General features: G+C 44.3%; 1 protein-coding gene across 1 annotated transcript in view; it reads right to left on the reverse strand.

Annotated features, from left to right (window-relative positions):
• Window positions 1-26,878, reverse strand: part of dock3 (dedicator of cytokinesis 3) — a 327,231-nt gene that overhangs the window by 199,934 nt on the left and 100,419 nt on the right. The window contains exons 10-12 of the mRNA XM_055647822.1: window positions 9,412-9,493; window positions 3,969-4,029; window positions 1,041-1,188 (exon numbers count right to left, since the gene is read on the reverse strand). Of these exons, the coding sequence (XP_055503797.1) occupies window positions 1,041-1,188; window positions 3,969-4,029; window positions 9,412-9,493 (291 nt within the window). The remainder of the gene's footprint in view (window positions 1-1,040; window positions 1,189-3,968; window positions 4,030-9,411; window positions 9,494-26,878) is intronic.

The following is a 26,878-nucleotide window of genomic DNA, read 5'->3' on the forward strand; positions in this document are numbered from 1 at the left end:
TCGTTCAGGTTGGAGGCCGCTCCACGGTGCTAGGCCCCAACGACAGCCGAGACCCGACAGGGAAAAAGTCGGGTCTCCCGGACAGGGAAGAGATTTAAACAGTTTCCCCCCTCCCCCCACATTTACACATTTAAAAATACTATTAAAAAACACCAACACTACATTTAACTAGACAAAAAATAAAAAAAAGACAGACAGGCTGTAGGGGCCGCTGCAACGGGTGAGTCGCGCCGCCAACCAATCTCACCTGTCAACTTTCAGGCTCCACACATCATTCCACTCCTCACCCCACAAAACCACCACTCACAGAAGTCCAAATCATCAAATGCCCCCTTACTACTGATTCATCACAACCAACTCATCAGAAATACCTATTGCGGACCCTGACTCACCAACTCCAAAGTGCAGAGCAATAATTACAAGTCCTGACTCAATACTCTTGTGCATTCTTGTCCCAAACCTTTTCTAATCCTCCAGATCTGTCCGTGGACCCTTTATACATTCCTGTGCTTTACATTGGCGCAGAAGGCAAAGGAAAGACCTTGTTCTTAGATAAGGTTAATTCAATGGCCACTGCTATGATTAAGTATTCAAGTGAAAATCTCAAATGAAAACAGTCATTGGCAAGGGTCTTGAAAATGGTGCCAAACTGCTGACGCTGTATACTGTATTACTGTACCACTGCTATACATTTGAACAGTATCTGAGATGCTTATCTAATATGTATCTAAAAGCTTATGTATAGTTGTACTGATACTTGTACTGAACTGCATATAAAAATGAATTTCACTGTACCTCAGTACATGTGACAAATAAAATACCATACTATATAGCTGACTAACATATCATAGATTTATACAATTAATATTCTCTACTAATTTTAAAGAACATTTTGCAATAACTTGTTCAGAACAATCAAATCTGTTTGCAAACAAAGAGCCAGACAATGAGAATATAAAACATATTCTTGATCCATTCAGTGTAGAATAATTTTCTGGAAATAATAGTATACGATTCAATTTCAAATATGCTTGACTTACGTATAAACCTTCAGAACAAAATCCTTTTCCTCGCGGAGTTCGGAACTAGATGGTAGAACATCCATCATACTCAGCACTGCACATCCGTATGGACGTCGGTACTGTATGTGAGGGGGACCTTTCTTTGAATCATTGGATAACATTCGACCTTACAAGAAGAAGTACAAAAGCATTAACATGTAACAGAATACTCACATAACAATCACTGATTACTAGTAATGTCACAATTCCTAATGCTGCAAACCTCAAACATGATTTTAGCATTTGGAATACATTAAATATATATTTTCAAAGAATCATGTACAGGTGCACAACCTTTTATCCGAAGATCCAAATAACGAAAACCTCCGAATAGCGACATTTCTTCGGTCCTTGAAGAAAGGTCCTTGAAAACGTTCACCGAGGGCGGCCCGCAGAGGTGACAGCGGAACCTCCGGTCGGTCCTCGAAGAAAGGGGAACTAAATCCCCATTCATAAAAGAGAAGGTGAGGGTATATTGCGCGGGAGGGTTAATAATTGACAATATGCTGCTGCCTGCCCGCTGAGTTAAAACGTTCCCACGGTAGACTCACGATACACAGTGTATCATGAGTCTTGCGTGGGAACTTCTCAACTCAGCGTGCAGGCAGCAGCAGATTGTCGCTCCCTTCAATTTCACCCCACCTACACCCCTCTGCTCCCCGGCCATGTGTGTGACCCCATCCCTCCCCAGCTCCCCGCTCATTGCACCGGCGCGGGGGCTTTGAACTGTCTTCACGTCGGCGATGGCAGCATACAGTGCAGTCACCGGAGACGTCGGGACCAATTGGACGTCGACCACCAGGCCCACCGCAAGCACGGAGAACCCAGAGACCCACAGCCAACAACAGCCCAGCCCCACTCCAACTACAGAGGAACCTGGGTTGCGGATGACGGGGCGCAGCTCGGGGCGTCGTAGGGGTCCACCGGGGAGCGGGTTCCTGTTGGTCCTGACGTCTCCGGCCACCTGCTATCCTCCGGGAACTGTACCGCCCTTGCAGGAGAGTGGGGTTGTTTGCAGTTGCAGAGGGAGGAGGCAAGGGCGGTACAGTTCCCAGTCTCAGCTCCAGTCCAGGGGGGTGGCCGGAGTTTTCAGGACCAACGGGACAGCGACCCCCAGGCCCACTGCAAGCACGGAGATCCCAGAGACCCACAGCCAGCAGCAACTCCAGCCCAGCCCCGCTCCAACTCCAGGGGAACACGTAGGGGCAGAAGCTGATGGTGTGCAAGGTACGTCTTTCTTGTTCTTGGGGTGGCGCAGCTCGGGCTGTGGGCAAACTGCCACTTGTCGCCGTAGCGGCCCATCGGGGAGAGGATTCCTCTGGAGTTGGAGGGGGAGGGGGGTATTGTGCTGTTTGATCGCCCCCTACTATCCCAGGGACAGGGAGACACAGCGGCTTTTTAGACTGGTGGGCAATCACTTCCAAAGTTCTGCCCACACAGTCAGTACACCTCTCCTACACTGCATTTCATACAAACATTTATTCTGCAAGAAAAAAACTACATTGAAGATTCAAACTCGCGACCGAGTAACTGCCGGGATCAAGGCGCAAACTCGCGACCTTGCGGATATGAGCCGAGCACTCTACCATTTAGCCAGCCATTAAAATCTACGCTAAAAAATTTCCATTCCGAAGACCGACAAATTCTGAATTACGAAAAGTGTCTGGTCCCAAGGCTTTCGGATAAAAGGTTGTGCACCTGTACTTAAATAACAGATATTTTTTCCTATCACATGGTGCAATTTATTTGCCAATGAAGAAACAACATAATGAAACCATTGCAATATATGACTGTGCTAATTATCCCTCACTGTAGTGCAACATGAATTCCAGAATGTTGCCACTTGAATGCAGAAAGAAAAAAGGGAGTGGATGGAAACAATGGAAGAAACAACATGAGGGAAAGCAACCTGCATTGGGAAATATGAGTGGAAAAAACAATCCTTTGTCCTTTTGGGAATATGAATGCAGAAAGATGGCACAGTGCTAGAGGATAATTCATGATCTTTCTTAAAAGTATAGGCACAAACAATATGGATTAAACTGATTAAAGTTGAAAGGAGGAAACAGGCTAGTTACAGATTAAAGTATTTTAGAGGGAAATCCCTGGCTAGTGAATTTACAGTGCTAGAGGATAATTCATGATCTTTCTTAAAAGTATAGATACAACAATATTTCATTTACTTCCTTGGAAACCAGCAACAGCCACTCAACATCAGTACCTGTGCGGAGCATTTAAGGCAGTAGTTCAGTTCATTTGTCTCTTAAAATACCAACTATTGCATTTCTGTACCAATTAGCACATGCACAAGGCTTACTGCTCAATTCATGATGTAACTGCAGTCAACCAGAGAAAAGATCCTTCAAAAATGGTGGGAGCTCAGGTGTTAATGAAGAAGCAAATCTGATGACTCCATTTTGGTTCCAATAACATAATTTCTGGACAGTTAAATGCCAATCCCTGCATTAATGTCTGTGAAATTCTCTGCCTCAGAGGGCGGTGGAGGCAGGTTCTCTGAATGCTTTCAAGAGAGAGCTAGATAGGGCTCTTAAAAATAGCGGAGTCAGGGGATATGGGGAGAAGGCAGGAACGGGGTACTGATTGGGGATGATCAGCCATGATCACATTGAATGGCGGTGTTGGCTCAATGGGCCGAATGGCCTACTCCTGCACCTATTGTATATTGTCTATTAATTAGTCATGAACCTTTGCTATTCCACTGAAACAGTAATTAGCTTTATAAAATCCTCACAAATAAAGTAACATAGTGTGATAGACAAGAAACGGCAGTAATATTCAGAATTTCATACTTCGAAATACCATTGAAGTTTCACATACATTCTGGTGGTTTGTTAATTATTTACATTATTTTAAGTTCTCAACCATTTGTAAAGATGAAGAATTTACCTATTCGTATGACATGAGCAACTATGTAGAGATCTCGCTTCAGATCCTTATTACTTAGATCCTGAAAGTTTAAAATAAAAAGTGAAATCGCATCAGGTAAATGGAAGTGAAGATTACAGCAGCAGTCAACACCATAATGTCAGCTACATCATATTATTCATTTTATTTAGTTTTATATATATATATTGTCTTTTCTTAGTATTCTAATCTGAGGGACTGCATACCCCATGTAAAATAAGGTATTTTCAGAGATCAAAGAGACCCGGACTCGTTACTACAGCAAAGTGGAACAGATTATACAAATATCATTTGTAGTGTCCCTATTGGCATAAATTACCATCCTGAAAGACTGCTGCCTGCTCCGGATGGCCATATTGAGGCCCAATATTGAGTAACCTGTTCTCGCTGGACATTGCCCTGCCACAGATTTATTGGCTGCAGAGCTCAGATAAATTCTGCACAATAGCAAAAATCTAATCTGCCAGCAATTGTATTTCCTACAAATTGCTGAAGCTTGGCAGAGTGATTATCATTTCCACAGGAGAATTAATGCTCTTCCAGAATTACACAACCCACACAAGAGGCTGGGTAGGCTCTTCCAAGATCACTCATCTTGTGTATTATTTCTACCAGGCCTGACGTTGTATAGAGCATCTCAGTGTGCCTTCTCCACTATATTTTCCAGTCACAATGTTTGTGCATTTCTGTTGCCTCTCTTCCAGTCATCACAGAACATTTCCTTTCCTTCCTGTCTCACTGCAGCCCAAGCAACTGGCAAGTCCCTGCTCCTCCAGTTAATGTTGCCAGTATTAAGTTGCTTGCTTTTAATCTCAGCACAGCACATTAATCTAGTGAAAAAATACACTCATCAGTGCATGCAATCAGTTAAAGGAGACCGCATCGCAAGCACTGAATGCCGTAGAACAGTTTGGAAGAGGTGTATGTGAAAGTTTGCCTTATCTAGGAAGGTTGTATACGTCCCTGAACGGTGCGGAAGAAGGAGATGACAGATTTCCTAAAAGTGCAGGGGAAAGTGCTCGGGGATGGGGAAGGGTAGTTGGAGAAGGATGAGTGAGTCCTGGTGAGAGCAAGCTCTGCAGAAAGCAGAACGGGGGATGGGGAAGGATGTCACTGGTGGAGGGATCACATCGGAGCTGAGAGAAATGGCAGAAGGATGATGTGCCAGATGTGGAGGCTACTGGGGTGAAAGGTGAGGATCAACAATGACCAAGGGAACTCTATGTTCTTGTATTTGGGGAGGGTGAGGGGGGGGGTCAGAGCAGAAGTCCAAGAAACTGAGCCCTCTACATCAGGTGTTCCGACACAGTACCATATTGTACAGATTGGAGCATTGATGCATTCGATGTGGTGCCTGTTCTTTTTTTCTATTTTCTCTATTCAGATCTCAAAGCCATGGCTACATGGGTAAGTGCAGGCAACCGCATGTAATTGAAAATATTAATTTGTTAGAACATAGAAGCTGATATACTATGCCATTTGCAGTCAAAATCCAGCATCTGAAGATGATTGTAAGGAAAGAGCTCAACCTCTAGTAACTTATTGAAACAGAACCAACACACTATGCAGCAGTGTTTTAATGCTTCTAAACAAGAGCGGAGAAAGCTATGAATGTACTTTCAATAAAAAAGTTTTCAGTTCATGGTATCAGATTCCCCTTTTTACACAAAATGGTAACAATTGACATAATGATTAATTGCATGGCAAACTATTACCTGACGAATGAATAATAGCAATAATAACAGACTATATCTGGAGGTAATCCATTGACTTTCCTTCTATTAATCCTTTCTTGTTTAAGGGCGTAAGCAATAATTGGGTGTGGGAGTGGGGGTGAGGCCAAAGAAATCTCTGATAGAGTAGAGATGGATTGATCATGAGTATACGCTGTAAATAATATTATCAGGTTAATGAGTGAATGGGAGCATGGGTGAGAACATAGACAAAATAATGTAGGAGTTGCAAAGCAGAAGGATATGCCCAGTGAGGCAGTCTGGGCATTCCCCATCAATCCCAGAGGGGCAAAAAAGGAGGAAAAAGCCAAACAAACTAACTGAGCCAATGTTATGGATAGGTGAATTCTACAACTTTAGGTAGCTTGATTTCTCTGTCTGTATCCATCTGTGATATTGGATTACCTTCTTAGATATCCAGGATTGTTTTTGATTTTTGAAGATGTTCACTTTCGCCAGTGAATATTGAACACACTGATTATTGGTGAGATGCTGTATAGGTTACATTTGGATTCATTTTCATTCATATTTAATGAGAAAGGCTACAGTCTAAAGATAATGGACCTTCTTCACTCTACAACTCATCCACAACATACAGAAGAACATAAGAAATAGAAGCAGTAGGCTACTCAGGCTTTCACATCTTTTCTGCCATTCAATTATAACATATTTCACCTTACCACCACTTTCCTGCACCATCCCACATCCATGAGGTGTCTGATAAGTTATAGTGGGGGAAGATCGTGGTGGAGTGGGAAAAGGTTGTGCAAGAAGCCTTTCCGAATGTACAAGAACATCAATTTGTTCCTCATAATTCACTCCATTGATTACAACTTCAAAAAACGTCAACACATTTGTCAAATAAAACTTCATTTTCATAAAGCTATGCTTTTTCTACCCAATCCTCATATTTTCTAAATGGCCTGTTACCACTTCCTTCCGAATAGATTCAAACATTTGATGTTAAGACAACTAGTCTGTAGTTCTTTTTTAAATTTCATCTTGCTTGCTTAAATTAAGGGTTATGTTTGCAGGCTTTCAATCCGTAAGCTCTAGAACCTATAGAATTTTGGAAGTTGGCAACATGTACACACCATATCCGTCTATAATTCTTTCAAAGTTTTCGGCTTTCAGTTCCAATAATTTCTTCAAAACTAGTCTTTTTCACAATTACTAATTTCTTTGTTGCATGCGCTCTTGGCAGGTTTTCTGTATCTTCTTCCATAAAGATAAACATTTTGTTCCCCCCCCATTTCCTCAAACCCAATATCAGGCTTTTCTCTTGATCTGTAAGGAACCTACATTAACTTTAGTCATCCTTTTCCTTGACACGGAGCTTTTAGAGCCTGTTTTATGTCTCTTGTGAGATTACTTTTGTATTCTACTTTTCCTTTTCTTATCAACGTTTCTTTGCTGAATTTTGAAATGTTTGCTGTCCTGACGCTTACTGCTCTTTTCAAAAACAATATAGGCCTTCTTCATTTATCAAGCACTATCATTGACTTCTCTTGTTAGCCACTGGATCACTTTTCATCTGGGGATTTTGTGCCCTCAGGAGGTAGATATTACTTGTAATCTCTGCATGAATTCTTCAACTACTAACTTTTTCTACATCAGATTCAGATTCAACTTTAATTGTCATTGTCAGTGTACAGTACAGAGACAACAAAATGCAGTGCAGAGACAACGAAATGCAGTGCAGAGACAACGAAATGCAGTACAGAGACATGGAAATGCAGTCTTGCCTCTTAATACATTGTCCATAAACAATTCACCACTGATATTTTTGAGGTTTACTTTGGTGCTGATAAAATTGAAATTCAGTGTACCTTTAACCTAGTTGAAAAACACTGGTAACATCTCCACAGTAAAAAAAAAAAATCACAATTACAATCACAATAATACTTGAATAGCCAAGGAGGAATTTCATTTGCCAAGTCAGTCATATAAATAAAAAGCAACAGAACACACAAAACACATTTTAACATAAACATCCACCACAGAGACTCCACATTCCTCTGTGATGGAAGGAGAAAAAAAGTTCAATATGAAACTTGATTGCATGTAGGTGGAAGAACTTTTAATAAAAACTGAAAAAGCATAATTTATACTCTGGGATCAGTTGAGGAACATTGCAGCTGATTAAATCCCTTTATAAAAGCTACATTAGCAACACCATTGGGGAAAGGCTCACTGCTCTTTCCTGAAATGGTGCCAAGTGTTGTTTTCAGTTGCTTGAGAGGCAGATTGGACAGTGTTTCCTGAGTTAACTAAAAGAAAATAATGAATTTATATTAAATCTGCTCATTAAAGTAATAATAGTTTCACTATTTTCCTGCTGAACTCTTCCAACTCAGAGTTTCTAGAAATCCTGTTACGGCCTAACATTTACTGATGGGCCACATTATATAATGAACAATTAGTAATTACTCAATTTATAATAGATTGGCACTTAGCAGTAACTTAGCAACAACTGTTAACCATTAAAATACGTTGTTTTGCTTATGTTAAATCAAATCTAACCATGAAAGTAATTACTGTGGGCAAGATGGGTACTAGAATGGCACTTTCTTAATTGAAGACTGCTTTGTGTAGTATTGTGCACTCTATTTTATGTTCAATTTTTGAAGATCTTTTCTCAATTATTTCATCTTTAACATTTTACTTACCTTAAAGAGATGTAATGGAGCATTTGTAATGCTTGGCCAAAGCGTCAATCATTTATATGATTAAAAATTAATTAATGAGAAATTAATAAAAACATTAAAAACATTGGGTTATTTTGTATCATACCAAAAAGTCAGTTGGGCACCCACATCACTCTTGTATGACTGAATCTAGTATACACCATTCCATGTGTTTTTTCTTTTTGAATATTGCTAGGGATTACAGACATAGCTGTGTCAACAGCAAGCATTATTGGTCACTCCTGTGACAACCTTGTAGTATTGCAGCAATGGATAGGTACATCTGAATACATAAGTCTGTTATTTACTCATGATTATGTGTATGAAGAAACTGTAGACGTTGGTTTACACCTTAGACACAAAAAGCTGGAGAAACTCAGCGGGTCAGGCAGCACTTCTGGAGAAAAGCAATAGATGACATTTTGGGCCGAGACCCCTCTTCAGACTCTTCAGAGTCTCCCGAAACATCACCTATACCTTTTCTCCAGAGATGCTGCCGGACCCGCTGAGTTACACCAGCTTTTTGTGTCTACTTACTCATGATTCCTTTGGCACTACAACTCCCATCACTGACCCTCCCCCCCAACCATTCTATCCAATCCATCTGCCTGACTCCTGACCCCATCCACAAACTCTCTGGTGGATCCCTGGCCCCCAATCCTCTCTACACTTAAGCCTTTCCATTCCTACCTCCATTTATGAAAGTGTGAAACCAAAATTTGCAGTTGGGCAGGGTGAATGAGCATGATTATAAAGAACCTAGTTCTGCCATGGCACATTTATTTGGGTATGCTGGAATCACTGCACAAGTTTTTCTGTGATAGGAGTAAATCTTGATCATGAAACATAACATGATGTCGCAAACTGTCTGCTGACGTATTGTGAAATCCTTAAAAGACAACTGCTTTGACCAATAGTACCAACGTTTAGTTTAATTTCTAATCTATAGCATTTGATCATTAAGTGAAAAAGCAGTGAATGGAGTTGAGAAATATACCACATTACCGTAAAAAGTGCACATAGCCGGTCTATCTTCTCTGGGTTTCTTGGCATTCCATTCTTATTCAGCCTCACCATAAACCTCTCACTGCAGAAAGAAAGGGAATACATTAAAGAATTTTTGGAAATGCAATAAAGCTAATGGGAAATTTTCTTACACTCTAGAATCAATTTTGGCAGGAGTTATTACCAGCTATGTGAGACTTTTAGATCATTTTCATTTAAATTGAGAAATGTTGAGTGGTACAATAATGCACCCGCAGAGGGACATTAAACAAATATAGGAAGTAGAATCAGGATTAGGCCAGACAGGATCTCATGTCACTTACTCCACTCAATAAGATCACAGGTATTATTTTAACTGTCTTTTTCCTGCACTAACCACATATTCTTTGATCCCCTTAAAATCTATAGATCTATTGGAGTAATTCTTCAATAGGTGTCTACTTTGAAGTTTCTGGAAACCCGACTATAAAACTTAAATTTTTGCAACTTTGAATGTTGTTTCACATAGATTAACATCTCTACTATGGGAAAAATATGTTTGGCGCAATCATTTGGAGAATTTACTTCATTTTTTCCTCTACTTTTTCCAGGATGCCCATTGCATTCAGTCATATCCGTCAATTTTTTATGATGAACAACACTGTAAAATATAACTGATTTAAGAATATAAAATCAGAATTTTGTCGCAGTCTTTCAAATTATCCAGTATCTTCCACAAAAAAACCACCAAAAAAAAACTTTTTCAGTCTAATGCATTGATTTTAAACCTTCGGAACAGTTTACTGCCGGAAAAAGTGGTGATTTTCAGCAAGAATGGTAACCGTCACATAACTTTTCATCAACTTCCTCTAAAACAATATTAACTTCAGATGAATAGGCAGAAGCATACTGTTCATTTATCAATTACAATTCATAATTAAGGTAATTGTTGGTATTATTTTACACTTTATGAATATAAATTACTCGTGTGACGGACATGACTCAGCGTGATGGACATGATCAAGTTTGGGAGTGTCAATGATGGAGATGACTAAAGGGTGATTCTTCAGCAACTGCCAACTTTGGTGTCCCGCTACTTTGATGCAGTATAAAAGGAAAATCCGTAATTCTATCCGATTTCTTGTTTTTCTACATTGTTAATGAACATAAATAAATATTAAACCCTAAATGAATAAAGTATTTTGTTTTTTTTAATTTTCCTGATGTTCGATGCCCCCCCCGGAAAACCGCATGTCCTGATGGTTGCCTGTGAAATTTCAAGTCGGCATATTTATTTAATGGGAGATCTATCTGAAATGAAAATACTTTTAAATGGCAAGTATCTATCTATCTATATAACTAAAAGTCTCATCTTGACCACTTCCTGTCTGCACTGTATATTGATTTCAGAAAAAACGTTACCATATATCGCTATGATTTTTGGCCATTTTACTCAGTCCTCCTCCGCTGAGGCAGCCCTGAGGATTTTTCTGATCGATTAAAATTTAAAAAAGTTATGAATGTTTAAAAAATCTTGAGATCAGCTGATTGGTCCTCTCGCCTGTCAATCACCATGATGAAGGTAATGCCCCTTCCGGGGGGGTGGCTGGACTATAAAACCCCGGATATCTGGATACGAGTCAGTCAATCTGAAAGATCGCAAGGGAGAGGCCACAACTGTGATTCTGCTGTGAGTCTAATGAACTGTGAGTCTACCCTTTATGTGCTTTATGTGGGTTATGTGGTTATGTGATTTATGTGCTTATATGGTTAACCCTTTATGTGCTTGCAATACATCATTTGTTAGCCAGCAATGTGCTTACAATGAATGATCATTTGTTAACCCTCAATGTGCTTGCAATAAATAATTTGTTAGCCAGCAATGTGCTTGCAATGAATGATCATTTGTTAACCCTTAATGTGCTTGCAATAAATGATTTGTTAGCCCTTAATAAAATGAAATGAGTTGTTTGGCCTGCCCTGTGCTTTTGTTTTTGCTTTGCCTTTGCTTTGCTTGAGCTCACCTGAAATGAAAGCAAATGGATTGTATTGTTGGCTGGCCCCGCCTGCCCTGTGCTTTTGCTTTGCCTTTGCTTTGCTTGACCTCACCTGAAATGAAAGCAAATGGATTGTATTGTTGGCTGACCCCACCTGCCCTGTACTTTTTCTTTTGCTTTTGCTTTGCTTGACCTGAAATGAAAGCAAATGGATTGTATTGTTGGCTGGCCCCGCCTGCCCTCTGCTTAACTTGACTTGAAATGGATTGACTTGACATGAAATGGATTGTTGGCCATGCACTCACTGTGTTTGACTGGACTTGACCCACAACATCCATGCTAGCGCTCCAGAACCCCCCCCACCCCCACGGGCCACCAATATTGGAATTGGTAGAGAGGTGGAATATTGCGTTGGGGGACCAGCCCTCCCGTGTGAACCTGGGACACAACGGGTCCCACTTAGACTAGTTAATAAATAAAAGTTTTATCACCATTAAATAAAAATCCTCTATTCTTGATAGGTTTAGGGCTAGGTTTAGGGCTAAGGGTTAGGGCTAAGGGTTAGGGCTAAGGGTTAGGGCTAAGGGTTAGGGCTAAGGGTTAGGGCTAAGGGTTAGGGCTATGGGTTAGGGCTATGGGTTAGGGCTATGGGTTAGGGCTATGGGTTAGGGTTAGGGCTAGGGCAGAGACAGAAGTGGACAAGGGCCAATGAGAAGACCCGGGGACCTCATCCTCAGTGCCATTGAGGCCGGCTGAGGGAGGTATTAATCCGTCACTTACCCCCGGACTCCAGCTCCATCTTCAGCTCTGGCAGCTCCAGCTCCAGCCGGAAACAAAGGCCCATTACAACCATAGCCTCTTCCCGTTACCCGATGTCCCTCTCCACGCCCGGCCCTCTTCAGCCCTTCTTCCCCAGTGGGGGGACAAAGGCTGGAGAGGGCCGGGCGTGGAGAGGGACATCGGGTCACAGGAAGAGGCGATGGCTGCAACAGGCTGTTGTGTCCGGAGATGGAGCTGGAGCTGGAGCTAGATGGAGCTTGGGGGATAACTTACGTAGGTGGCCGTGACAGGTATGGTGGCCCACGCCTTTAGCCCAGGATGGCCTCGCTGGAAAGCCATGCCTGGCCATATCGTTTCGACAAATGGTACATGGCATGATTTGTTCTCCAGAACAAATAAAAAAGAACATTTTTTTTTATTTTCAAAGAGTTCAGCACTGCTCAGAGGTGATGCTGATTAAAGGTACTCACCAGTTATGCAACAGAATGCGGAGTTTTCACACGTTTCTTGTCCCGCGAATCAGGAGAAATTCACAAGGTAGGGGACTTTCGAATTCCGCGGTCATTTGAGGGCGGAAGTGCGCGTATATTCCATTTAATTCCATGTGGGATTGCTCAACAAAGACGAGTGATGGTAAATGACTCCAATCGTCGGGACAAGACATTTTTGAAAAACACGGTATTGTAGTGCGTGGGTCTCAGAATGAGGCAAGTAGTCCGCAGTTTGAGAAGCACTATACTTTATTTCCTCCCGGTTCAGGGGAAGACGAAACCAGGGGAAGATGGCACCCAAACCCTGCCTTTTATACCCTCCGGCTAAGGACCGCCTCCGGACTGCACCACTCCTGTGCCGAGGGGTTCGGCAGTATAATGGGACGACCCTTAGGAGCCGCCACAGGACCCCCCCCCCAGAACCAGAGGCACAAAACGCACCGGCGGGCGCACGACCCGGCCGGCCCGCGTGCGGAAGTCAGCAGATCCCGGGGCTTGCGGGGGCGTAGGTGGAGGGACAGGTCGAGGGGCCGGCAGGAGGACAGGTGGAGTGACAGGTGGAGGGAGCATTACGTCGTGAGGGGGGACGCCCTCGGGGCCGAGGTTGAGCAACCAGCATGGTCTGGTCAATGTCCAGGTGCGCCGGCTTCAAAACGGTCAATCGACATTCCTCCGGCCGGCCCCCCATGTCCAGGACAAAAGTCGACTGCCCGTGTTCCAGCACCCGGAACGGGCCCTCGTACGGCCTCTGAAGTGGCGTCCGGTGGGCATCACGGCGCAGGAAGACGTATGGGCAGACCGTGAGGGCCATTGGCACGTGTGGTCGAAATGTCCCATGGCGGGATGTCGGGACGGGTGCGAGCCTGCCAACTCGCTCGCGAAGGCGTTGAAGGGCGGAGGAGGGAGTTTCCTGATGCTCCGGCGCCGACGGCACGAACTCCCCGGGCACTGTGAGTGTTGACCCGTACACCAGCTCCGCTGATGATGAGGCCAAGTCCTCTTTGGGAGCGGTCCGGATGCCCAGCATGACCCACGGCAACTCGTCCATCCAGTCCGGGCCGGTGAGCCGTGCCTTCAATGCCGCCTTCAGCTGCCGGTGGAACCTCTCCACCAGACCGTTAGCCTGCGGGTGGTAAGCCGTGGTGTGGTGCAGCTGCACCCCCAGCAAGCGAGCCATGGCTGACCACAGCTCGGAGGTGAACTGTGGCCCCCGGTCGGAGGAGATGTGCGCCGGCACCCCGAAGCGAGCAATCCAGTTCGCGGACAACGCACGAGCACACGTAGCCGATGAGGTGTCAGCCAACGGAATGGCCTCCGGCCACCGCGTGAAGCGGTCCACCATGGTCAAAAGGTGGGTGATGCCCCGGGACGGTGGAAGGGGCCCCACAATGTCCACGTGGAGATGGTCGAACCGCCGGTGAGGTAGACCGAACTCCTGGAGAGGTGCGCGGACATGGCGCTGGATCTTTGCTGTCTGGCACGGGATGCAGGTGCGAGCCCAATGGGCAACTTGCTTGCGCAGACCGTGCCACATGAAGCGAGCTGCCACCAGTGCCGTTGTCGCCCGGATTGATGGGTGAGCGAGTCCGTGGATGACCTCGAACACGCTCCGGCGCCAGGTGGCAGGGACGATGGGGCGCGGCTGACCGGACGACACATCGCACAGGATTGTCATACCCCCAGGACCGAGAGGGACATCCTCAAGACGGAGTCCGGAGATGGCAGTCCGGTAGGTGGGCACCTCGTCGTCCGTGAGCTGTGCCGCCGCCAGAGCAGAATAGTCCAGTCCGGGCGCCACCTCGAACACGGCATTTATAGCAGGGCGGGACAATGCGTCGGCCACCCGGTTCTCGTTCCCCTTGACGTAGCGGATGGCTGTGTGGTGTACTCGGAGATGTAAGCCAACTGCCGCTGCTGACGTGCGGACCAGGGGTCGGAAACCTTCTGCAGGGCGAAAGTGAGCGGCTTATGGTCGGTGTAGGCGGTGAACGGGCGGCCCTCCAGGAAGTAACGAAAATGGCGCACAGCCAGGTACAGAGCCAGGAGCTCACGATCGAACGCACTGTACTTGGTCTGCGCGCGGTTGAGGTGCCGACTGAAGAAGGCCAGAGTCCGCCAAACTCCGCCCGACAGCTGCTCAAGCCCAGCACAAACTGCCGACTCCGACGCATCCACAGTGAGAGCAGTCGGGGCATCTTCCCGCGGGTGCACCAGCAGCACGGCCCGAGCAAGTCCCCTCCTTCGCGCCGTCGAAAGCTGCCTCCGCCCTCGTGGGTCCACTCAACGTCTCTTCTGCTGCCCACCCGCCAGAAGTTGATACAGGGGCCGCATGATGTGGGCCGCGGATGGCACGAAACGATGGTAGAATGCCACCATGCCGACAAATTCCTGCAGGCCGCGCACCGTGCGTGGGCGGGGAAACCGACGGACTGCGTCAACCCTGTCAGGTAGGGGAACTGCGCCTAGCGCAGTCACGCGGTGGCCGAGAAAGTCAATTTCATTGACCCCAAAACGGCACTTGTCCAGGTTGATGGCCAAACCATGCTCGCTGAGCCGCTGACAGAGCTGTCGAAGGTGAGCGCAGTGTTCCTGCTGCGAGCGGCTGGCCACCAGGATGTCGTCCAGGTACACGAACACGAATTCGAGGTCCCGACAAACCCCGTCCATGAGGCGCTGAAAGGCCTGTGCAGCGTTCTTGAGGCCGAACGGCATCCGAGTAAACTCGTAAAGCCCGAATGGCGTGATGATAGCCGTCTTGGGTACGTCATCCGGGTGAACCGGGATCTGGTTATAACCCCGCACCAGATCCACTTTAGAAAAAAATGTGGCCCCAGCCAAATGGGCCGTGAAGTCCTGGATGTGGGGTACGGGGTATCGATCCGCTGTTGTTGCAGCGTTCAGCCGTCGGTAATCCCCACAAGGTCGCCAGCCCCCGCTTGACTTAGGGACCATGTGGAGTGGGGACGCCCAAGGGCTGCTCGAAGGGCGGACGATCCCCAAGGCCTCCATCGTGCGGAATTCCCGCCGTGCCAGACGCAATTTATCTGGTGGCAGTCGTCGTGCTCGTGCATGGAGGGGTGGGCCGGTAGTCGGGATATAATGTACAACTCCGTGGCTGGGGGTTGCTGAATGAAACTGCGGAGTGAGAATGTCCGGGAACGCAGCCAAGATTCGTGCGTATCGGGAGTCCACGGACGCCAGTGGCCGCCCCACCGATTGACCCAAGCGCAATGTGATCGGCTCCATTGTAGTGGCGTTGACCAAACGCTGACGCCCGACGTCCACCATGAGGGAATGCGTCCGGAGAAAATCGGCCCCGAGCAATGGTTGGGAGACGTCGGCAACGGTAAAGTTCCATGAAAAATGGCAGGAGCCGAGCACGATGGGAACCATGCGCAGTCCATATGTGCGGATGGGGCTGCCGTTCGCCGCGGTGAGGACGGGCCCCCGCTTACCGGAACGAATGTCGGCCAGCGAAGGGGGCAGGACGCTGAGCTCCGCACCTGTATCCACGAGGAAGCGAGTCCCGGAGCGCCGATCCCAGCGCGACCTCGTCTCTGCTGATGCCCAGCGCGCTGACGTCATCAGGGCGCGCCATCCACATGGCGTCGGCGCGCCTCCCGAGGGCCCGAAGATCAGCAAACGAGGCGTCGGTGAGTTGCAATCGAATGTAGGCCGGCAGCAGATGCAGGTAAGTATATTCAAACAACAGGCATGGCGTGTGCCCGTCTAATAACGCCACCATTTCCTTTAGGAGGGTAGATGGCCGCCGGTCGCCCAGGCCCCCCATATGCAGGATCCTACCTGCCCGCTCCATCCTACTTAGTCCATAAATTTGGAGCAGGAGCTGTTTCAGGCCGAGGTATTTGTCATTGTCCGGGGGGGCTGCGAGGAAGTCCGATACTTCTTCCACCGCATCCTGGTCGAGGGCTCCCACCAGGTAATAGAAGCGGGTGGCATCGACCGTGATGCCCCGCAGGTTGAACTGGGCCTCCGCCTGCTGGAACCAGATGAGCGGCCGTGTGGTCCAGAAGCTGGGCAGTTTTACGGAGACCGCGTCCAGAGACAGGGTCGGGCTGGCGTGTGAGGAGGTAGGGCTTTGTTCTGTCTCCATCATGATGCCAATGGAGCGTCGGGGGTCACCAATGTAGTGCGTGGGTCTCAGAATGAGGCAAGTAGTCCGCAGTTTGAGAAGCACTATACTTTATTTCCTCCCGGTTCAGGGGAAGACGAAACCAGGGGAAGATGGCACCCAAACCCTGCCTTTTATACCCTCCGGCTAAGGACCGCCTCCGGACTGCACCACTCCTGTGCCGAGGGGTTCGGCAGTATAATGGGACGACCCTTAGGAGCCGCCACAGTATGATATATAATTTTATCAAGAATAGAGGAATTTTTTTTAAGGGTAATAAATATTTTAATTATTAATACCTACCGTTTAAAAGTATTTTCATTTCTGATAGATCCCCCATTAAGTAAATATGCCGACTTGATAGTTCACAAGTAACCATCGGTACTTGCGGTTTTCCGGGGGGGGGGGGGGGCGGCATCGAACATCGGGAAAAAAAATCATTTAGGGTTTAATTTTTATTTATGAGGATTATGTTTATTAACAATATAGAAAAAATAAAAAATGAGGGAATTACGGATTTTCCTTACATCAAAGTAGCGGGACCCCAAAGTAGACACTTACTGAAGAATCACCCATTGACTTCTGTTCTGAATATAGTCAGTGATTGAGCATCCATGAACCCATGCATAAAGAATTTCACGGATTCCACCTTTCAGAGCATTACGGTTAGGGTTAGGGAAACAAATCTCTTTTCACCTCTATTCTCTTGTTTAGAAACAATGATGCCTGGTTACAAGCTCACTAATCAGGGAAAACATTAACTCTACATTCATCCAGTTAAGCTTCATAAGAATGTTTTATGTCTCAACAAGTTCACATCTCATTCTTTTACATGCTATTATAAGACTAATTTGCTTAATTTCTCCTCATACAGCAAGCCTGTTATTCCAGGCATAAATCCAATGTACCTTTACTGCACCTTCAATCACATATATTCTTCCTTAGGTAGAGAGTCCAATTCTGTGCAATATTGCAAATGAGGCTTAGAGCCAACACCGCGAGCTAACTTTGTTTCATTGGGAAACTGGGTATAGTATACTTGAACACTTCATCCAAATCAGCGAATTGAAGCAGATATGGAAAAGTGTTTCAGTAGGAAAAACCAACTGACCTTTTTTCCAGCATAAAGTTAGTGGCAATGGCGCAAGATAATTGACAGTACCAAAATAAGTCATCATCTATTCTTCAAAAAGGACTAATGGTACAACTGAAGCTATTATTCATTATAGGTTTAGATTTATTATTGTCACATGTACCTAAGTAGAGTAAAAAGCTTAATTTTATATGCTATCAGATATACCAACTCAAGTACAATTAACGGTGCAAAGAACGAGATATAGAGTGCAGAGTTTAGTTGAGTTTAATGTATTGTCACATGCACTGAGGAACAATGAAAATATTTTTTTGTTGCGTGCTACCCAGTCAACAGAAAGACTATACATGATTACAGTCAAGCCTCCCGCAGTGTACAGATACAGAATAAGGGGTATAATGTTTAGTGCAAGATAAAGCCTGATTAAAGAGAGTCCGAGAATCTCCAATGAGGTAGATGGTAGCTCAGGACTGCTCTCCAGTTGGTGATAGGATGGTTCAGTTGCCTGATAATAGCTGGGAAGAAACTGTCCCTGAATCTGGAGGTATATGTTTTCACACTTCAAAACATCTTGCCTGATTGGAGTGGGGAGAAGAGGGAGTGTCCGGGGTGAGACTTGTCCTTGATTATGCTAGTGGCCTTGCCGAGGCAGCATGAAGTGTAGATAGAGTCAGCAGAAGGGAGGTTTGTTTGCGTGATGGTCTGGGCTGTGTCCACAGTTCTCTGCAATTTTTTGCGGTCTTGGATGGAGCTGATGCATCCAGTTAAAATGCTTTCTATGGCGCATCTGTAGAAGTTGGTGAGAGTTGTTGGGGGACATGTTAAATTTCCTGAGCCTTCTAAGGACGTGGTGGCATTGGTGTGCGTTCTTTGCTGTTATTTCAATATGGCTAGTCCAGGACAAGTTGCTGGTGATTTTTACTCCTAGCAACTTCAATCATCTCTACCTCGACACTGTCAATTTATACTGGGTTATGTGTACCACTTAGATTCCTGAAGTCGATCATTATTTCCTTTATCTTGCTGACATTGAGAGAAAGGTTGTTGCCTTGACAACAGGTCACAAGGTTCTCAATATCCTTCCTATATTTTATCTCATCATTATTTGACATCACTCTTTGTAAGCAAATCAAATCTTAAGCAAAAACACCTTTCTTCTTAAATTTGTAAAGTTAAATCTTAAAAATCTACACACAATTCATTGAGTCCATGATTCATTGAATCATACAGTATGGACACAGGCCCTTGGTGCAACTCGCCAACAAGATGCCCCATCTACACTAGTCCCCCCTACCCACTGTTGGCCCATATCCCTCTAAACCTTTCAGATCCATGTACCTGTTCAAATATCTTTTAAATGTTGTTATTGTACCTGCCTCAACTACCTCATCTGGAGAGCTCATTCCACATACCCATCACCCTCTGTGATGAAAAAGTTGCACCTCCGATTCCCATTAATTCTTTCCCCTCTCACCTTAAATTTATGTCACCTGGTTCTTGATTCCCCTACTCTGGTAAAAGACTGTGCATTTACCCTATCTATTCTCCTCATGACCGTATCCATCACTTTCAGATTACCCCTCATCCTACTGCTCTCCAAGAAATAAAGTCCTAGTCTGCCCAACCTCTCCCTATAGCTCAGCCCCTCAGTTCCTGGCACTATTCTTGCAAATCTTCTCTACACTTTTTCCAGCTTAACAATAGCCTATCAACTTTTTTCAGTCACTTACCTCGACGGAGATGCGATTTTCTCCGTTTCGCATCTCCGCCCCCCTGCGGCTTAACTACTTGGATTGGTGCTGCCTTTCCCGAAGACCGGCCCGGAGCTTCAAGCCGCTGGCGCGGCGCGGACTTACCATCTCAAAGCGGCCGACCCTTTGCCGAGGGTCGCCAGAAGAAGAGCTCCAACCTTGGGGCCTGTGGACTTTAACACTGTGAAGTCTGCGGTCTCCGGTAAGAAGTGGCCAACTCAGGAGCTCCATGCCGTGGAGTGTTCCAATCCGTCCCGACGCTGGAGTTTCTATCATCCCAACAAGAGGGCGTGGACATCGGACGGTCGGCAACGGCAATTGCGGAGGGGTCAAGGCCCCTACCATGGTGAACAAAGAGGAAGATGACTGAACTATATTGCCTTCCATCACAGTGAAGAATATTGATTCCACTGTGGGGGATGTTTATGTTAAATTTTATTTTATGTGTGTATTGTGTTCTTTTCACTTAGTATGGCTGTGTGGGAATTCAAATTTCACTGTATCTTAGCCGATTAAGTAACAATAAATGCAACTCGAACTTGAACTTGAAAATGTAAGTAGTACCCAAGCAAGAACTTAATTGTTTCTTGTTAGATAAATATGTTCATCCAACAAAGCTTCTTAATATTATATCCTCAGTCTGTACACTATCTACACATCAAGGAGCTCTTAAATGCCTACACTATTAATCAAAATCCAATAAATACTTGACAAACAGCTGTTGTTAATGGTTTACAAGAATTGTAAATTGTAAACTGTCTTTTTTTATTTTATTGTCCTGCAGAGTGTAAAGTTTGTGGTGGGATTTTTGACTGTGTATGTGTGGGGGGTGGGGGGTAGGTGGGGGAAACTTTTAGTTCTCTTCCCTGTACGGGGACACGACCTTTTCCCTGTTGGGTCTCCGTTGCCGTTGGGGCCTAGCACCGTGGAGCGGCCTCCAACCGGAACAACTTGGGGGCTCAGGTCACGGAGCCGGCGGAGCTGCGGACCTACCATCGTGGAGCTGGCCAGCTTCGGAGCGTGGAGAGCTGCGGTGGCGTGCGGCTGCGACCCGACTCCGGTGGATGGTGACACCGGGAGCTCGCGGGTCCCCGGTGGGAGACTGCTTTGCGGGGCACCGGCAACGGCGACTTTTCCCACCCGAATTGCGGGGTTGAAAGTGACCTGGAGCGGGGCCTTACATCGCCCGGTGCGGCTTTAAATGGCCGCGGACTTGCTAGCGCCTGCCGGGGGCTTTGACTTTGACTTCGGGAGAGGAATGGAGAGCAGGGGAGAGACAAGACTTTGCCTTCCATCACAGTGAGGAGGAGATTCACTGTGATGGATGTTTGTGTAAATTGTGTTGGTGTGTGTCTTGGTTCTTTTCTTGTATGGCTGCAGAAACCAAATTTCGTTTGAACTTCATGAGGTTCAAATGACAAATAAACGGTATTGTATTGTATCTTCAGAAAATGTAAAACACCAAACTACTGAGATTTGGATACCCCAGTTTTTAGATATATACACAATAAGCATCCAATTCAGTATTGCTCTGCAGGTTACACAAAAAAGCTGGAGGAACTCAGCGGGTGCAGCAGCATCTATGGAGCGAAGGAAATAGGCAACGTTTCGGGCCGAAACCCTTCTTCAGACGGGTTTCGGCCCGAAAATGTATTGCTCAAAATGTATTGCTCTGCAGTTTGGCACTTCCACTCGGATTGCAGTTAAGGCATACATTTCGCCTAGAAGTTAGTCCCTCGTCTGCTTCAATAAATTTATGATGGTATTAACGTGGAAAACAACCTCCCGTAGATGCTGCTTACTCACAGTATGGAATCCTTTGATGAATATTCCAGGCTGATCTACGGTACTTTGATTGCTGCAAATGTGAATTGTTACTCCATATACCTGCAGGAATCCATCAGAACAGCAAATCTAAGCACTTTCTCATTTTTGCCAGTGTTATCCATGGTCAAGTTAAAACATAAGACACAGGAGCAGGAGTAGGTCATATTGTAGGAGCAGGAGTATATCATCTGATCCTTTCAGATTGCTCTGCCTTTAATCAAGATCATGGCTGACCTATTACGATTTCTTTGAACTCTCCCTATATCCCTGGATTCCCTACTATCCAGAAATCTAGCACTAAATGTTTCAAATTAACTTAAGAATTGTGCTCCTACAGCCTCATAGGTTAATAATTTCAAACTTTCCTCTGAATTAAATGTTTTTCTCCTTATCTAAACTCCATATGGTCTACTCATTATTTTGAAATTGTGTCCTCCAGTCATTCTCTACTCATTCAGGAGAAGCATCCTGTCAGCATCTAGGCCTTCAAGCCTAATCATTTTGTAATTTTGCAGAGATCTACTTACATTCTTCTAAACACTAGAGAACATAATCCCAGTCTCCCCTCCTGGAATCAATCTAGCGAATCTTCACTTAATTCCCTTTTTTGTAAGTAAGGAGACCAAAACTGTACATAATACTCCAGTGGCAGTCTTGTCAAGACCCTGTGCAATTGCTGTAAGTCAATACCCTTATATGCAAATATCTTATTAAATATTAAATATAATTTGCCTTTCTAATTGCTTGCCGCGCCTGAATCTTGATCTTTAGCAACATGTGAACAAGCACACATAGGTCCTTTTGTGTATCAACAGTACTCAAGCATGCGCCATTTAACAAATTTTCCTATATTAAGCCTCAACAAAAGCATTCCAAAAATGTAATGCATTCACACCCAGATGCATTGGATCCACTTTATCCATTCTAATTATCACTTTGTTACAGAATTCCACCAATTTAATCATCAGAGTTTCCTTTCATAAATACATGCTCAGTCGTGTAATTTTTGTCCAAGGTGTTCTGTTATTATTTCTCTCATTATGGCATTATCATATCTCCTACTACCATTGTGAGTTTTATAGGTTGGTAGTTTCCCATTTTCTTCCCCCTACTTATTAAATAGCGGTTTCACTTGTTATTCTCCTATTTATATTTTTGTATAGCTATAGGTGAGGCAGTAGCAGATTGCTGCTCTTCTCAGTGGTATTGTTCAATAAGTGACACCATCTTCCGTGGAGACCAGTCAGAGGTATAAAACAAGCTGAAATGTATCCCCAGGCAATCACGAGAATCCATCAAGAAACTTCATAACTCCAGGCTCGGGACTCGGCATATACATTTGTTCTTGACATCAAGAACACTTGAATGTAACATTTCAAAAACCAGCTAGCCCTTGCACATACACGGAGATAAGCTAACTAAGTTTATGGATAGTAGAAATACCACATCAAGGTTAGTAATATTCCTCTCAAAACATAATGCAACATGAGACCCTACTTCTGACCCGAAACGTCACCCATTCCTTCTCTCCAGAGATGCTTCCTATCTTGCTAATTACTCCAGCATTTTGTGTCTATCTTCAGTTTAAATCAGCATCTGCAGATCCTTTCTGCACATACAACATTCACAATATCTGCTGCAGCAAAATAACAAAACACCCAAGCTGCACTGATGCAGCTTTGACCATAAAATGAGGAAATACGGTTTATTAAAACCACTCAATTATCATGCTTTAATATATAATGAAAAGGTTAAGCAGCGTCAACAGCAATTTCAATAATTGCTTTGGTAGTATCATAATATAACTGATGTAGGAGCAATAAGATGATTTTTCAGATCCCCATCTGTGTTCTATCGTGATTTTAATCAAGGTTCTGCAGCTAATCCGATTTATCTATCAACCGCACGTGGAATGATTGATCCATAAAGCATTTACAAAGCAAATTACAGTTAAAATTGTTTGGGGGAGGGGCGAGGCAAATGTGCGGCTGAAATTGATTTAGAATGATACATGCTCTGACTTTTCTCTTGCTTTGGGTGCACGGCATCAGTACTAGTTACAATCTATATATTACTAAAACTCTCATCTTGTTTGTTAGTATGCATGTGTTTCTGTGTGTGTGTGATTGCGTGATGAGTGTGATCCTGAAACTACGCCAAAACGATACACGATAGCGCTACAAATTTTGATCCACCTTACTCACCATTGTCCTGGAGTGTGCTGTGGCAATTTCTGTCAGATTGATGGTATATCTTACAAATTATTCACAATTTAAACTTTACAAAAACCACTTTGACAATAATCACTGCCCGTTAGCAGCATACAACGTCACAATGGGATCCCGAATCTCATTTACATAAAAAATTGCTCTTTTCAAAAAAATTCCGTTTTATTCAAATTCTTCCATTTTCATTCACAATCACATCACAATGGGATCGCGAATCTCATTTACATTTTTTTTTTTAATCACGATTTTCAAAAAAAACTCAGTTTAAATCAAATTCTGGGGGGGGGAGGTTTAATTTACAAAATAAATTGTGATTTTCATTGTGGGCGGGTGGGATAGGGGAGAGGTTTCGTAAATAAAAACTACATTTTGATCCAATTCTTCCGTATTCATTGACAACTAACATTGCGTTTAGGTTATTTTAAAGTTTGATTTTATTATTTAAAAAATTCAATTTTCTCAATGCCCGATTGGTCCAGGTCCCACGTGGGAGGAGCGCAGCTCAACACCCGATTGGTCGCCCGGATAAAAGCACACTTGACACAGACAGGTCCCTGAGCACGGCTCTGGGCCCTGGGCAGGGGTTCGAGCCGGTGTGAAGTCCGGGGGCTCCCGCTCAAGGCCCGTGGGGAGGGATAGGAACTGTGGCAAGGACCAGGCCACAGCTTCGGCCTCTCCCTCCCCCTCGGCCTCTCCCTCCCCCTCCCGCAGCTCCAGACCGCAGCCTCAACCTCTGTGAGATGCGTTCACATTTATCTTATTTTTTTACAAGTTATTGCCATGTCAGCGCAGTTGAGTGGGGGGTGAGTGGTGCAATATTGCGTTGGGGGACCAGGCCTCCCGTGTGACAGGGACCCAACGGGTCCCACTTGGTCTTGTAAAAGCTAAAAAGCTTCCATGATTACATTTTCACAAACATGACAATGGGCTAAATGAGCTTTAAGTGCGATGGAATTATTTAGTTCCACCTTAGACAAGAACTTCAATCATGTGGCACTGTTCTTCTGAATATTTTAATTTTATATGTACAAATTTCAAGAACAGTCATTTTGCGATTCAGTCAATTGTGCAATTTTCAAAAGTAAACCTTTCATCTCTGTGCACAGTACACATTCGCAGGGATATATGTTTGGAGCTGAGGATACACACAAAATAATGTTATTTATCATGATACTCTCATTTGGACCAGTTGCAGTTGAAAATAGGTTTGTTTACCTGCTTGAGAAATCACATTTTTGCTCAACAACTGCAGTGCTATTTAAAGGACGACAGCCACCTTTCATTTTACTCTGCTATGTGCTTTGGAGGCAGCCTCGCATCTTGGGAGATAACTAGAGATTGACTTTTATACACAGGTGGCATTTCACTGTAATTTGGGTGCTTCCGTGATGATCCAATCTGGGCATAATGCAAGAGTTGGAGATATTAAACAGAAAGGGCTGACATTCACAGGAATTCATGAGAAGATGATCAGAATGTTCGGTGTCTGTAAACATTAAGCCCAAGAATACAAGAAAATAAGAAAAGGAGATGCCACTTGCTTGTCAAATTTATCCTGCCATTCAATATGATTATGGCTGATCCATGTTGGCTTCAACTCGGGTGAAGTGCCAGAAGTCTGGACCATGGCCCAGTTTGTTCCTCTGTTTAAGAATTAGTTAAAACATTAGTTCACTAAGCCAACCATCTGTGGTAGCCAAGTTAATGGAGAGTATTCTGAGGGATAAGATATATACACCCTTGGATAGACAGGGGCTGATTAGGGCTAGTCAGCATGGTTTTGTACTTGGGAGATTGTGTCCGACAAATCTGATTGAGTTTTTTGTAGAAGTAACCAAAAAGGTTGACAATGACACATCCGTACACGTTGCTTATATAGACCAGCTTCCGCAAGGTCCCACTTGGTCTAGTAACATTCTATTCCTTGCATTTCCATATGCCTATCTGAAAACCTCAAACACTACTATCGTATCTGCCTCCACCACCATGTGGTCCAGATCCACTCAACTCTCCATGTAGAAATCTTGCTCTGTACATTTCCATTAAACTTTCCACATGAAGATTTTTCCCCCTTTATCCTCACCTCACCTTCCAGCATTTGCTCCTTTTGATTTAGACTTCCTTACTTATGGCTTAATATATTAAAACAAACTTGATTGGGGCAGTAACAGACTATTCGGTTGCCAAAAATCTAGGGATATGAACAGTAAATTCCACTTGTTGAGTGCTTTAAATGCAGAAAATCTATTTAACTAAAACAAGAGAAAACCAAATTTAAGAATAATCATCAGTGTTCTTTCACTTCTCTCTTACACATTGAAATTGTTTCAATTATGTCTGAATTGCATACATTGACAGGGAGTACATGAACCAGCACGATAAACTGGCACTTTGGATAGTCAAAAATGGATAAGCTTTCTGTTCTGCACTTTGCAGAACCACTTTCCTGCTCGTGTTAAAGAAGATCAAGATTGGATTAACACCAGTTATTTGAGCAGTATACTTCCTGCTAGGGAGATTGCTATTTCTCACCATCCCACTTCACCATCCTGCAAACTTCTGCCAAGAGTTGGAAAACATTAATGATTCTCCGCAGTGCACACATTTAGAATATTAATCATCCCAGGATTATTTTCTCAATCCTATCTTTGTTTGCGAGTAGCAGCTGCCAGGGTCTTGATTTTGTTCGCCTGCCTGTTTATGTTACACGTTTTGTCATTGGCATTTCAAATAAAATTCATGAAAAATGAAAAGTATGAACAAATATTTACTTCATACAAATTGGTTACTAACTGACTTGCATTTGTCCATTAGTTCACATATTGTTGCAGTTTTTTTTTACATAAGTAATGAACCTTCAAAACTGTTTATTTTTAGTAGTAGCTGTTAGAAAAAAATTGTTTAAATTGAGAATTGCTTTTGCAAAATATTACAAGCCAACAATATTATCCATAAGATATAGCAACAGACTGAACTCCATTCTAATCCTTCCCAACTCCATTCTCCTGCCTTCCCCCATAGCCTTTGCTGTCCTCACGATTCAAGAATGAAAACATTCTAAAGGGGCTGTCCCACTTGGGCGACCTAATTGGCGAGTTTAGAAGAGTTTGAAAAAATGACATGTTGAAGACTTCCTTCGACTATATAGAAGGCCTCCTTCAACCTCCTTCGACAATGTTGAAGACCAGC

This window comes from Leucoraja erinacea, chromosome 16 (assembly GCF_028641065.1).
Source record: "Leucoraja erinacea ecotype New England chromosome 16, Leri_hhj_1, whole genome shotgun sequence".
Lineage (NCBI taxonomy): Eukaryota > Metazoa > Chordata > Chondrichthyes > Rajiformes > Rajidae > Leucoraja > Leucoraja erinaceus.